A 13,453-nucleotide genomic window follows, 5' to 3' on the forward strand; every position below is an offset into this window, starting at 1 on the left:
GGGTAGGGGCAGTAAGTTGAAGTAAAAAAAAAAAAAAAAACATTTGCTGCAGCAGTATCTGCAGCAAGAAAGTGCTCAGCAACTTATCCAGCTTTAAGCAGGTGGCTATAAATGCTGGTTCATGGACATAACGCAAGCATCAGAAAGTGATCAGAAAGGGTACATGGTAAAGTGAAGGGGAGTCTTATAACATCAGGCCCCAGGGAAAAGGTAGACCAAGGGAGGTAAAACATAACACTAAATGGAACTATGGGAGATTCTGAATGCCTTGCCAAATGGGATTGTTATGATGAAATGATCTCATAGGCCTTTTAAATTAGCGAAGGCAGATTTCCTTGAGCTGTTAGAAGCTGATTCACAACTGTATCAATCCACAGCCATGGCTTCAATTTGGCCAGGTTCTACATATTTTAAAAAGATCAAAAAACACATAAGGCTACCAAAATTATCATATACCTTAAAAAAAAAAAAAAAAGAAAAAAACCATGCCAAAAGTTAGTTATAGGATAAAAGTTACTTGTCTCCCAAACATAAAATCAGGCTGACACTGGGAGCTTTCACGGCTGTGAGCAGGTAACTGACGGCCATACCACAACCACCATACGCAACCAATCCACTGGCTGAGCACCTGTCAGGGAGCACGCTAGTCCACGCCACTGAGCAGGAAGGCACTCCCCTCACAACTCCCCCAATATTCCAGTGACTGAGAACACAGGGGTATTTCTTCTTGATCTTTGCTTTCTCTGATGTTTTAATCTTTATTGTCTGATCCTTTATTTCAATATGCTCCTGTCCACAGATAACTGACATGGCACTACATCTTACTCCTCCTATGAACTGACAGTACTGTGCCAGATGCTAGATCAGTATCAGAAAGGAATCTAAACCCAACCTAATGATGCAGCAGCACCTACTGCTAGAAGCACGTAAGTTTACTAGTCATTAAAAATCATTAAAAAATGCTTATTTTTAATAGTATTAAAACAGAACATAAGTCACATTTTTCAAAAGACTTACAGCCAATTTCTCTTCCTCTTCATTTTCACTGTGCCATTCCGATTCCGCATCTGTTGGTTCAACATCACCGGTGATAAATTCTCTTCTCTACATAAAAATGAGACCTTATTAGAATTGTGTTATTAGCTTACTTGGAAACTCAAGAGTTAAATTTATAAATAATGTCTACAAAAAGACTTTGAAAACTGGGTATTTTTATAACTTATTTTAAGATTCTAAATTTTAGGGTTCAAAGAAAAATATTAAATGATTTCCTGGGTAAATCTGGATGTTTCACCTAAAGATCTAAAATAAAGGCGGTCCCTGATTTCCAATGGCTCAACTAAAGATTTTCAACTTCATGATGGTGCAGAAGCCATCACACTTTGAGTACCAATACAGCCACACTCTGTTCCACTCTGTGTAGTGTTCAATACATTACATGAGATACTCAGCACTTTATTATAAAATAGGCTTTGTGGAAGATGATTTTGCCTGACTGCAGGCTCATGTAAGTGTTCTGAGCTTATTTAAGGTAGTCTAGACTAAGCTATGTTTGGTAGCTTAGATGCGTTCTTACCCTAGATGTTGTCAACTTATAATGGGTTTATCACAACCTAACACCGTCGTAAGTTGAAGACTATCTGTATATTAAATTCGTTAAGAGAGTTCCCTACCTTGTCAAAAAGAGGCTGGTATAGTGCTGCATACTTTCTTTCCAAGTCATGTACCTCTTCATAGAACTTGGCTTCTATGTGAGCACATCTCACCTGAAGTTGTTTCAATGCATTAATTCTTCTTTTTACTGCTTTAGGTAAACTAAAAAAAAAAGGAGTAAGAAATACAACATCCTCATGCCTGCAAAATAAGGCACCATGCTTTTCAATTTTATTAAAACAAATTTAGGTTAACATGGAATTAACATAATGAACAAGACCTCTTAAAAATTAGGAAAAGGACAAATACCCCAATAGGAAAAAAAGGATACAGGAGGCAGAAAAGATAATTCACAAAAGAAAAAACACAAATTGTCAAACATGAAGAAAGATTCAATCTCATAAAATATCCAAAAGAATGCAAACATTTAAGAATGCTCATCTTTTCCTTACCAAATTGGCAATTAAAAACCAAAACAAAACACCTAGGTTTTACGAGGCTAAGGGTCAAGAAGCCCTCTGACTCATCTTTCTTAAGGGCAGAAATACTGAAAGTGTTCTTTGGACCCAGTAATTCCACTTCTAAGAATTTATCCTTAAGGCTGGGTGCAGTGGCTCATGCCTGTAATCCCACCACTCTGGGAGGCCAAGGTGGGAGGACGGCTTGAGGGCAGGACTACAAGACCAGCCTGAGCAATATAGCAAAACCCCTCACTACAAAAAATTTAAAAAATTAGCCAAGTGTGCCCCTGTAGTCCCAGCTACTCAGGAAGCTGAAGTGGGAGGATCACTTGAGTCTGGGAGGTCAAGGCAGCAGGGAGCTATGATTGTGCTACCGCACTCCAGCTTGGGAAACAGAGCAAGACCCTATCTTACCAAAAGGAAAAAAAAATTTATCCTAATCAAGTATTTATGCTGGATTGTCCATCGATAGATCTGTACAAGTGAAAAACTGGACAATGGAAGTTCAACGGTATTCAAATATGGCCTATTTATAATCACATTGTACAGGAATATTTAGTGCCACGTGGGAGTCCATACTTGTTAACACACTGGAGGAAAAATCTGAGAAACACAGACCACAGGCAACACAACTTTGTCCTTGAGAGTCAGGTCAACTATGAGTTTGCTCAATCCTGTTCTATGTTTTAAAAAATATTTTAGTTTGTATGTATAACTTCTATAAATCAGAAGAAAAATCCCTGTTTAACCTATCAAAACTATTTGCTTAAAGCAAAGCCCCTGGTCATAATCATGTGGACTGAACAGCAGATTCCCGGCCTCATCACAGACCCAAATAATCTACCTGGGGCAGGGCCCTGGGTCCTGAATCTTAGATACCCATTCACACGATCAGAGTTCTCAAGTCTAAGCACTTGACTTATCCTCCAACACCACACAGCACAGAGCAGCAGGCAATTCACACACACATATCACTGGTCTGGGAGGTATTAGAACAACTGCCTTGCATCCCAAAGGACCACTCTCCTGGGTGAAATATAATCACAGTTACCTCAAGCTAAAGGTCCTTAGTTTAGACTCTCAAATAATGCTTAACATTCTAGAACTACTGCTAGTAGTAGATGAGAACAAGGGAAAAGCAAAAAGAATTTAACAAAATCATAGACTCCCACTGCCACTTGTACCTCTTTTCAGCACTGATCATTCATTCATTCATTCATTCATTTACTGTGATAGGATCTCACTCTGTTGCCCAGGCTGCAGTGCAGTGGTGCCATCTCGGCTCACTACAACCTCAACTTTCTGGGCTCAAATGATCCTCCCACCTCAGCATTCCGAGTAGCTGGACTACAGGGGCACATAGCCATGCCCAGCTAGTTTTTTTGCATCCTGTAGAGATGGGGTTTGACCATGTTGCCCAGGCTGGTCTTGAACTTCTGGGCTCAAACGATCTGCCTGCCTTGGCCTCCCAAAGTGCTAGGATTACAGGTGTGAGCTACCACGCCTGGCTAATTATACAATTTTAAATTAGTTTAATTTTTGAAGCTTTCCAACTGAAGTAAAATGACAAAGGATGTTAAACAAACTGGACCCTAGTGTGCCCCTAGCAGTCCTTCAATCATTCATACCAACTACACCCAGCCATCTGCGGGCACTTTTCCTGCAATATGGCCAATATGGAACCACTTCTAGTCTCACATAAACTTGTTCCCACTCAAGCAGTTCCTCTCACAGAATGCCACCCCACCAACCCAGTTTCTAAAGCGAGAAAACTAGAAACCATTACTCATTCTCAATTCTTGCCACTCCTACACAGTATCACTCCATCCCATCAATGTAGTCTGCAAAAAAAAAAATCAAAAAACCTGGCCCACTAAGTAATCCCCAAGAAGCTTCTAAATGGGCAAAGCAAACTCTAAATGTCCCCTTCTAGGCTGGGCGCTGTGGCTCATGCCTGTAATCCCAGCACTTTGGGGGGCCAAGGTGGGCAGATCACCTGAGGTCAGGAGTTAGAGATCAGCCCGGCCAACATGGCGAAACCCTGTCTCTACTAAAAATACAAAAAAAACACGTGCAGCAAATCTCCATGGCACATGTATACCTATGTAACAAACCTGCACGTTCAGCATATCTACCCCAGAACAATAAAAATACAAAAAATTAGCTGGGCGTGGTGGCGTGCACCTGTAATTCCAGCTACTCGGGAGACTGAGGCAGGAGAATCACTTGAAACTGGAAGGCGGAAGTTGTTGAGATCCCAAGTTACCGCACTCCAGCCTGGGTGACAGAGCGAGACTCTGTCTCAAAAAATAAAAATAAAAAATAAAGGTCCCCTTCTTGTCATAATAGCGGGGAAACCAGTTGGAAGGTGGGGCCTCCTGGGAGACCAAGCCTTGACTCGATTACAGATGGAAGCCCAGTAACAGCTCATCCCTTTCAAAAAAAAAAAAAATTGCCAGGCATGGTATGGTGATACATGCTTATAGTTCCAGCTACTCTGAAGGCTGAGGTAGAAGGATTACTTGAACTCAGAAGTTCAAGGTTACAATGAGCTATTACATGCCACTGCACTTCAGCCTGGGCAACAAAGTGAGACTCCAACTCAAAAACCAAAAATTCCTTCCAGAAGTAAGACAGGGAGGTCCTGACAAGAGCCATCCTAGGATTTTAGGATCACCATCCTTATCATTTTCATAGTGCAATACATTTAGGACATAAGACTCTCATAAGAAAGGAAAGGTGTCAGGCCAGGTGCGGTGGCTCAAGCCTGTAATCCCAGCACTTTGGGAGGCCGAGACGGGCAAATCACGAGGTAAGGAGATCAAGACCATCCTGGCTAACCCGGTGAAACCCGGTCTCTACTAAAAAATACAAAAAACTAGCCGGGCGAGGTGGCGGGCGCCTGTAGTCCCAGCTACTCGGGAGGCTGAGGCAGGAGAATGGCGTAAACCCGGGAGGCGGAGCTTGCAGTGAGCTGAGATCCGGCCACTGCACTCCAGGCTGGGCGACAGAGCAGACTCCGTCTCCAAAAAAAAAAAAAAAAAAGGAAAGGTGTCAACCAGGTGCAATGGCTCACTCGTTATCCCAGCATTTTGGGAGGCTGAGGCAGGAGAACCAATTAAGCCCAGGAGTTCAAAACCAAAACCAGCCTAGGCAATATAGCAAGATTCTAACTTTTTTTTCTTTTTTTTTTTTTTTTAAAAAAGACAGTCTCACTGTCACCCAGGCTGGAGGGTAGTGAAAACTCACAGGTATTTGGTACTATGCCCTTTTTTTTTTTTTTTTTTTTTTTTTTTTTTTTAAGGTGTTGGTGTCACAGGCTCATGCGGGTAAGTCAGGAAGGAGCGGTTCTCTTAGTTTAATGTAGGAGCCACCAGTTGTCCTCCCCAACTCGGCTGATCCGTGAAGTCCTCTAGCCCTCCACAGGATGGCACTGTGCACTTCCTATCAGAAACTGACAGGTCACTCTCTTCCGTCCACCAGGCAAACTCTGAGACTAAGCACCGGGTAGGGTCATTCTTCTCATATCCCAGTGCCTGTCTCTCACAGACGATGTCTTGGAATGAAAAAAAACCATTTATTCCTGTTTTGAGGAACTGAAAAACAGTTTCTTCCTTTGTTTTCCTTTTGTTTCTCCAAATTGCATGAGACCCGATTCACAGCACACTTACGTTTCGATGTAGCTGGAAGGGGTGTGGGGGACACTGTCAAGTCGCTCCTGTAAAGCTGCCAAAACTCGAGGATTCTGCATCACCTGATCTGTGAGCTTTTCTATGAAGAGTTAAGACCAAACATATTTAAAATATGCCCACCACACACAATAGCCAAGAGTCAAAAATGAGTAACATATCTACTTAGCTTTGCCTAGATTTACATCTACTAATTTCTAAATACACATACCAGTGACTTCTAAAACACGTTTTGAAAATAATTAAAATTTATTTTAAGAGCATTTAATACTCTAGGTTAATCACCTGATGGGTAGTTACAAATTTACTGAATAAATACCTAGAGAGTCCTGGTTCTCACCAGGACTGCGGCTGTTTAACCCCCAGGCTTAAACAATTGAGGACATCATTAATGGAAGTTCACATGGTCTACCCCCAAGTCCCAGTGTGGTGTCCAGAAGCCAAGAACAGAGATGAGATCAGTTTTTCAAAGTGAAAGAGCATCCACCAGTTCCCTCGCTCACTGTGGTGCCACGGCCTTCACAGTCCAGGAGAGCCCAAGGCTCACTAGCTCCCTGACAGCACTGTTTCCTAAGTTTTCTTTGCATGTGCTTCTCGCCTCTGCCTTGAATGTTCTTCTGCCTAAGCCCATCTCGTTCCAGGAAGTACTTCTGACCATTCCACCCCACTTACTGCTAACCTACATGTGTAGTGAGCTCACAATCTCGAGATGTTTGTATTTAGAAGCCCATTTCCCAATAAACCAATGAATGAGATCCTGAGAGGGTAGTGACTGTCCTTCTACCCAGCTGTGTGACTAAGGAGTGGCAGACATCTGGCTCATGACACAGACTCTTAACAATTTCCCTCTTAATGATACAATATAGAAACCCAAACCTAGCGCCCTTCCCTTGCTTAGAGCCAGTACATACCCAAGTATTCTCCCATCCCGAGTATTCTCCCATGATGTGGGTAAGTCAAACACACCAAGTAGGCACTCAATTTTAAACATTTATAACAGAACTACAAACACAACCACTAACATGAAGCACGTGAAGTATATTTAAGGTACATAATTTGTATATATAAAATTGTATACACATGTATAGTATGTAAATACTACATGCATATACAAACACACATCAATGGGTGCTAAAACCACTGTGTGAAAGTTTGCTGAAAAAGAAGAGGATATCTACACGTGCCTGACAGATTGCTTCCAAGGTGAAAGGACCTTGGTAACAGAGAAGTTTGGCAGGCATTGTCTTAATCAATCACAATGTCCCCAGACAGGTGCCGAGCCAACATACTGTGCCTCCGGAAGCAATGACCACTGCATCATGTCACCTGTGTGCCCTTCTTGCCAAATGTTTACCCTGAATCTCATCAGGAAGAAACGACTGGGCAAATCCAGACTGTGAGCACTCTATAAGACCACAGTGGCCCAGAACGCTGCTGTGTTGATTTATTAATAAAAGATACAAAAGGTAGGGAGATGACTCTAGAACAAAACAAAACGCATGATCTTTGAGTAGGTGCTAGATTTGGGGGTGGGGTAAAAATTGCTGAGAAAACCAGGGAAAACAGGAGCATGACTGTCTATTAGAGAATGGTATTGCTCCAATGCTAAGTTTCTTGGTAATGGCACTGTAAAATTGTTTTAGGAAAACAAATATCCACCACTTGCTTTCAAACAGTTTGGAGGGAGTGGGGAGTACAGATATATAGGGTTTTTTTTTAATGGGGGAAAGATATCACATCTGCGAATTTATGAACAAAATAACATTCCTAGGATTTGCTTTCCAAAGGAAGGAAAGTTAAGGGTATAGATTAAAAAAAAAAAAAAAAAAAAGACAGGTGCAGTGGTCTGTGCCTGCAGCCCCAACTACTTGGGAGGCTGAGGCAGGAAAATTGCTTAAGCCCAGGAGTTCAAGAGCAGCCTGGGTAACACAGCAAGGCTCCATCTCAAAAATAAGAAAAAAGACTGGTCATTTGTTAATCAATACTAAAGCTCAGTGATGGTAGGTACAAGAAGGTAGACTGGGCCGGGCACGGTGGCTCAAGCCTGTAATCCCAGCACTTTGGGAGGCCGAGACGGGCGGATCACGAGGTCAGGAGTTCGAGACCATCCTGGCTAACACGGTGAAACCCCGTCTCTACTAAAAAATACAAAAAACTAGCCGGGCGAGGTGGCGGGCGCCTGTAGTCCCGGCTACTCGGGAGGCTGAGGCAGGAGAATGGCGTAAAAACCCGGGAGGCAGAGCTTGCAGTGAGCTGAGATCCGGCCACTGCACTCCAGCCTGGGCGACACAGCGAGACTCCGTCTCAAAAAAAAAAAAAAAAAAAAAAAATAAGGTAGACTGTACTATTCTTCTCTTTACTACTGTAGAGTCTGAATTCCTATAATAAATAAATCTTTTATTAATAAGATACTGATTTTTCATTTTAATTACTCTAGCTTTCCTAAAACCACTGAAGTACAGGAAGGAATCCTTTACTTGTATTAATGTTTCCAAGAGAGAGGAAGATTCCCCATACTGGATGCAAACTTTCCATGTGCAGTGAACTGACCTGTATTACTTGCATTTTTAGCAGCTTCCACGGAATCTGAAGGAACCCCATCTGAAAAACTAAAACAACGGTACGTTTAAAAAGTATCATTGTCAAGAAAGCTCCAAAGAAGTAGCACAAATGGACGTTTCTTATTCAATATATTAAGAGGCATCTCTACAGTGACGTCAGATTTGAGAAGACAACTACTAATGTGCATGTGTCATCTCAGAGGCTGTCCTCCCTGCTATAAAAATATTCTACTACTTAACACCCCCCTCGTCTCCCAAACATAAAGCCCTACAAAGTTCTTATTTCCAACCTTAGCCAAAGCTTCTTAGACAGCTTTCATTTCTATAGCTTCTTTCCTCAAAAAATCTGCTCCCAACCCTCAAACCAAACCCGTCAACCAACAAACATGTTACTGTTTGGTCAGCAGCTCATGTGATCAGACAGAGTAAGGCAGTCTTACGAAGTTAAGACAGTGTCCAAAGTGGCTTTGTAAAATTAGCTACAACAAATGTAAAATAAGCCATGAAACAGTTTTCAAAGATGCCTGGACATACTCCCTCATAAAAAATAAACATCAAACAATATACACAACTAAAAGTAACCCTCAATCCACAAAACAAAATCTCCCACTTGATCACTGACAACTACAGACCGTTAAGATAGTGTCAAAATTACCTGACTTCACCCCAGGGGTTTTGTTAAAGCATGGAGAGCAAAATGATTGCTTTCCATAAAAGATCTGTAAGTATCAACATCTGAGGCACTGTTCATGTCTGAAGTAATTTCTTTATGTGCTCAAATACATACACAAGAAAAGAGCCATCAGCTAGACTCTGAAATGCATTTAACTTTGATTCTAATATTTATTGAAATATGGCTTGGCTGTTGCTCACCAACTGAATTTTAAACTCCAATAAACAAAGTCCACTTTGGCTTACCTGTGATCTGCCATCTGAGTGTTTTTATCCCCTATAAATTAAAAAGAGTTGTAATAATTATATTCATATAACAAAAATACTTGTTCAATATACTTTTTAAACAATGGTTGTCTATGGGATTGAGTCCACTAGAAGGGACAGGAGGGAACTTTCTAGAGTGATGAAAATGTTCTAGATCTTGACTGAGGTTACCTCGGTGTATACATTTGTTAAAGCTCATTAAACTGTACACTTCAGATCTGTGCATTTCATCACACACATACTTTACTCATAAAAACATTTCTTGGCCGGGCGCGGTGGCTCAAGCCTGTAATCCTAGCACTTTGGGAGGCCGAGACAGGCAGATCACGAGGTCAGGAGATCGAAACCATCCTGGCTAACACGGTGAAACCCCGTCTCTACTAAAAATACAAAAAATTAGCCGGGCGCGGTTGTGGGCGCCTGTAGTCCCAGCTACTTGGGAGGCTGAGGCAGGAGAATGGCGTGAACCCGGGAGGCGGAGCTTGCAGTGAGCTGAGATCCGGCCACTGCACTCCAGCCTGGGCGACAGAGCGAGACTCCACCTCAAAAAAAAAAAAAAACAAAAAATAACAAAAAAAAATTTCTTGGCCTGTAATCCCAGTACTTTGGGAGGCCGTGGTGGGTGGATCATTTGAGGTCAGGAGTTCAAGACCCGCCTGACCAACATAGTGAAACCCCGTCTCTACTAAAACTACAAAATTAGCCGAGCATGGTGGCGCATGCCTGTAATCCCAGCTACTTGGGAGGCTGAGGCAGGAGAATCACTTGAACCCAGGAGGCGGAGGTTGCAGTGAGCCGAGATCGCACCATTGCACTCCAGCCTGGGCGACAAGAGTGAAACTCTATCTAAAAAAAAAAAAAAAAAGAAAGAAAACTCTCTTATTGGCACTAAAATAATCAGACTTCAGAATAATGTCAATTCTAATTTGCCTTATTTTTTATAATACATTTGGCAACACAAACATATATTAATGATAGCCCAATTATTTTAGAGTAATTCAAAGCATTTACTAGTGTTTACACTTTCAAGCTTATGGGATTATTTCCTAATTGCATTTATTCCATATCTTCCATTACTTCTACACTGAGGATGTACTGCTTGTGTAAAAACCTTGTGTAATATACTCAGTATTATCCCACTTTAAAAGATGATTATTTCTATATTGGTAGAATTAGATGACATTGTAGCTGAATATTAAGGGTGTGTTCTAGGGCATTTACTTCTTAAACAGAACTTGATATAAATAAAACTAAAAAAAATTTATCATTTTTTTTGAGACAGGATCTCAATCTGTCACCAAGGCTGCAGTGTAGTTATGCAATCCTGGCTCACTGCAGCCTCAACGTCCTGGGCTCAAGCAATCCTCCCATCTCAGTCTCCTGAGTAGCAGGGACAATAGGCACATGCCACCATGCCCAGCTAATTTTATTTTTTGTAGAGCTAGGGTCTGGCTAAGTTGCCCAGGCTGGTCTCAAACTCCTGGCCTCAACAGATCTTCCCACCTCAGCCTACCAAAGTGTTGGGATTACAAGTGTGAGTCAACATGCCTGGCCTATACAATTTCAAAATCTAATCTAAATGCTTTTAAAGTAACAGCTAAATGCATAGCTTAAAAAGGTCCTTAAATGTAAAATAACCCAGTTGTGGTTATAAAGTTCCTTAAAATCAGATGTGGGAAATACACCTGAGGGCCTTGCTAAAGGATTGTTCCAGCAGAAAACTGGTCAATATTCATTCTTCAGTACCTGAGTGAAGCCCAAACCACAGAACCATGGTTGTTTAGGGTAAAACAAACCAACAACAAAAAAAAAACCCTCTATATTTAACAAAAACAGCTCTAATTATGATCTATGACTGTTCTGTATTAACTCAACTACTTTTTAAAATTTTTGTTTAGAAATAAAATGTGCTATTTTTAAGATTCAAAATACAACAAGTATTACACACTTTTTCAAAAAACTAAATTACATTTTAATGAAGAAGATGAAAACCAAGAAAAAAAAAAAAGTGCAGCAGGCACAGTGGTTCATGCCTATAACCCCAGCACTTTGGGAGGCCAAGGTGGGCAGATTGCCTGAAGCTCAGGAGTTTCAGACCAGCCTGGGCAACATGGGGAAACCCTGTTTCTACAAAAAAAGAAAAAAGAAAAAAGAAAAAAAGAAAGGAAAACAAAACAAAACAAAATTAGCCAGGCATGGTGGTGTGAACCTGTAGTCCCAGCTACTCAGGGGGCTGAGGCAGGAGAATCGCTTGAGCACAGGAGGCAGAGGTTGCAGTGAGCTGAAATAACATCACTGCACTCCTGCCTGGGAGACAGAGTGAGACTGTCTCAAAACAGAAACAGGGGGAAAAAAAAAGAGGCCGGACACGGAAGTTGATGCCTCTGGTCCCAGCTACTTGAGAGGCTGAGACAGGAGCATCACTTCAGCCCAGGAGCTGGAGGCCTGGCAGCTGCAGTGAGCTATGATTGTACCACTGAACTCCAGCCTGGACAACAGAGAAAGACCCTGTCTCAAAAAAAAAAAAAAGGCACAACAAATCCTACAATGGCTGGCTATGCTCACCACCATGACTACAGCAGCAACCCAAACCCAGCTCTAGTCAGTGAACATTCAAAAACCCTTTAATGGCGGCCAGGCACAGTGGCTCCCACCTGTAATCCCAGCCAAGGCAGGTGAATCACCTGAGGTTGGGAGTTCCAGACCAGCCTGACCAACATGGAGAAACCCATCTCTACTAAAAATACAAAATTAGCCGGGCATGGTGGCGCACCCCTGTAATCTCAGCTACTCAGGAGGCTGAGGCAGGAGAATCTCTTGAACCCGGGAGGCGGAGTTTACAGTAAGCCGAGATTGCGCCATTGCACTCCAGCCTGGGCAACAAGAACGAAAACTCCGTCTCGAAGACAAAAAACAAAAACAAAAACAAAACAAAACACTAACAAAAAACACACTTCAGTGGTTCCCCCGTCACCTTTTGCAGAATACACATTCCTATCAATTCAGACCCTGTCTACTTCCCCATACTCATTTCCACTCAGGCTCTTCTGCAGAACCTTCCTCTGTATCTCAGTATCATCATCCAAAAACTTCAGTGGCTACTTGAAAAGCTGTTAATGAAGATAAATTGCCTAGTACATAACAGCAGGCCAGGTCTCTTTTCACTTTTGTAACCGTCATGCATATAGACTGTATCTATTCCTTGATATGAAACCAACATACTGAGTTACTTTAAACACTGCACCCTTTATACAGGTTGAGTATCTCTTATCTGAAATGCTTGGGACCAGAAGTGTTTCAGATTTTGGAATATTTGTACAAACATGATCAGGTATCTTGGGGATGGGACCCAAATCTAAACATGAAATTCATTCATGTTTCCTACACATCTTATTCACACAGACTGAAGGTAATTTTATACACCATTATTTTAAATAATTTTGTGCATGAAACAAAGTTTTAATAGTGACCCATCACATGAAGTCAGGTGTGTAATTTTCCACTTGTAACATCAATGTCAACACTAACAAAGTTTCAGAATTTGGAGCATTTGGACTTTTGATTTTGGGATCAAGAGTGCTCAACCTGTATAAGGAAAGACAACATAGAGTGGTGGTATTATAAACAAGCTAGAATTCAGTCAAGTTTCAGCAACACAAATTATTTATTTTTGTTTAACAATCCCTATCACCCTTAAAACAGAAAGTTATAAGGAACTATCAAATATACAGGTGTGAGGAAAATAAATGTTTGTTTTAAATGTTGATATGTTCAGTTTAATATTAGTTTTATAAAACCAGAGCCCAAAGACTCATCCAGAACGTTCTCTCACTTTTAAAAGGCAATCCAGGGATCTATACAATCTGGTGACTATAGTTAACAATGTATCACATAATTGAAAAATTGCTGAGAGCAGATTTTAAGTGTTCTTGTCAGAATCAGTATATCACTTAATGTGAATTAATTTGACTTAGCCATTCCACAATGTATACTTCAAAACATCACATTGTACATCATAAATATAATTTTTGTGTTAATAATTAAAAATAAATAAAAGACAATCAAATTAAATTATAACAGGGATACCAGGCAGAAGAATGTTGTAAGTTTTCTAAAGTTCAGATTCCCTCCCAAGATCAAAAACTTTCAC

General features: G+C 41.2%; 1 protein-coding gene across 25 annotated transcripts in view; it reads right to left on the minus strand.

Moving 5' to 3' along the window:
- Positions 1-13,453, minus strand: part of NAP1L4 (nucleosome assembly protein 1 like 4) — a 47,783-nt gene that overhangs the window by 27,331 nt on the left and 6,999 nt on the right. For 24 of the 25 annotated variants that reach the window (XM_028833077.2, XM_028833078.2, XM_015113378.3 and 21 more), the window contains 5 exons: positions 9,283-9,313; positions 8,354-8,412; positions 5,786-5,885; positions 1,674-1,815; positions 1,018-1,104 (listed from right to left, as the gene is read on the minus strand). In XM_028833077.2, the coding sequence (XP_028688910.1) occupies positions 1,018-1,104; positions 1,674-1,815; positions 5,786-5,885; positions 8,354-8,412; positions 9,283-9,296 (402 nt within the window). In that variant the 5' untranslated portion in view covers positions 9,297-9,313. The remainder of the gene's footprint in view (positions 1-1,017; positions 1,105-1,673; positions 1,816-5,785; positions 5,886-8,353; positions 8,413-9,282; positions 9,314-13,453) is intronic. The other variant, XM_077961751.1, reaches the window with a different exon arrangement.

The sequence above is a fragment of the Macaca mulatta genome, chromosome 14 (genome assembly GCF_049350105.2).
Source record: "Macaca mulatta isolate MMU2019108-1 chromosome 14, T2T-MMU8v2.0, whole genome shotgun sequence".
Taxonomy (NCBI): Eukaryota; Metazoa; Chordata; class Mammalia; order Primates; family Cercopithecidae; genus Macaca; species Macaca mulatta.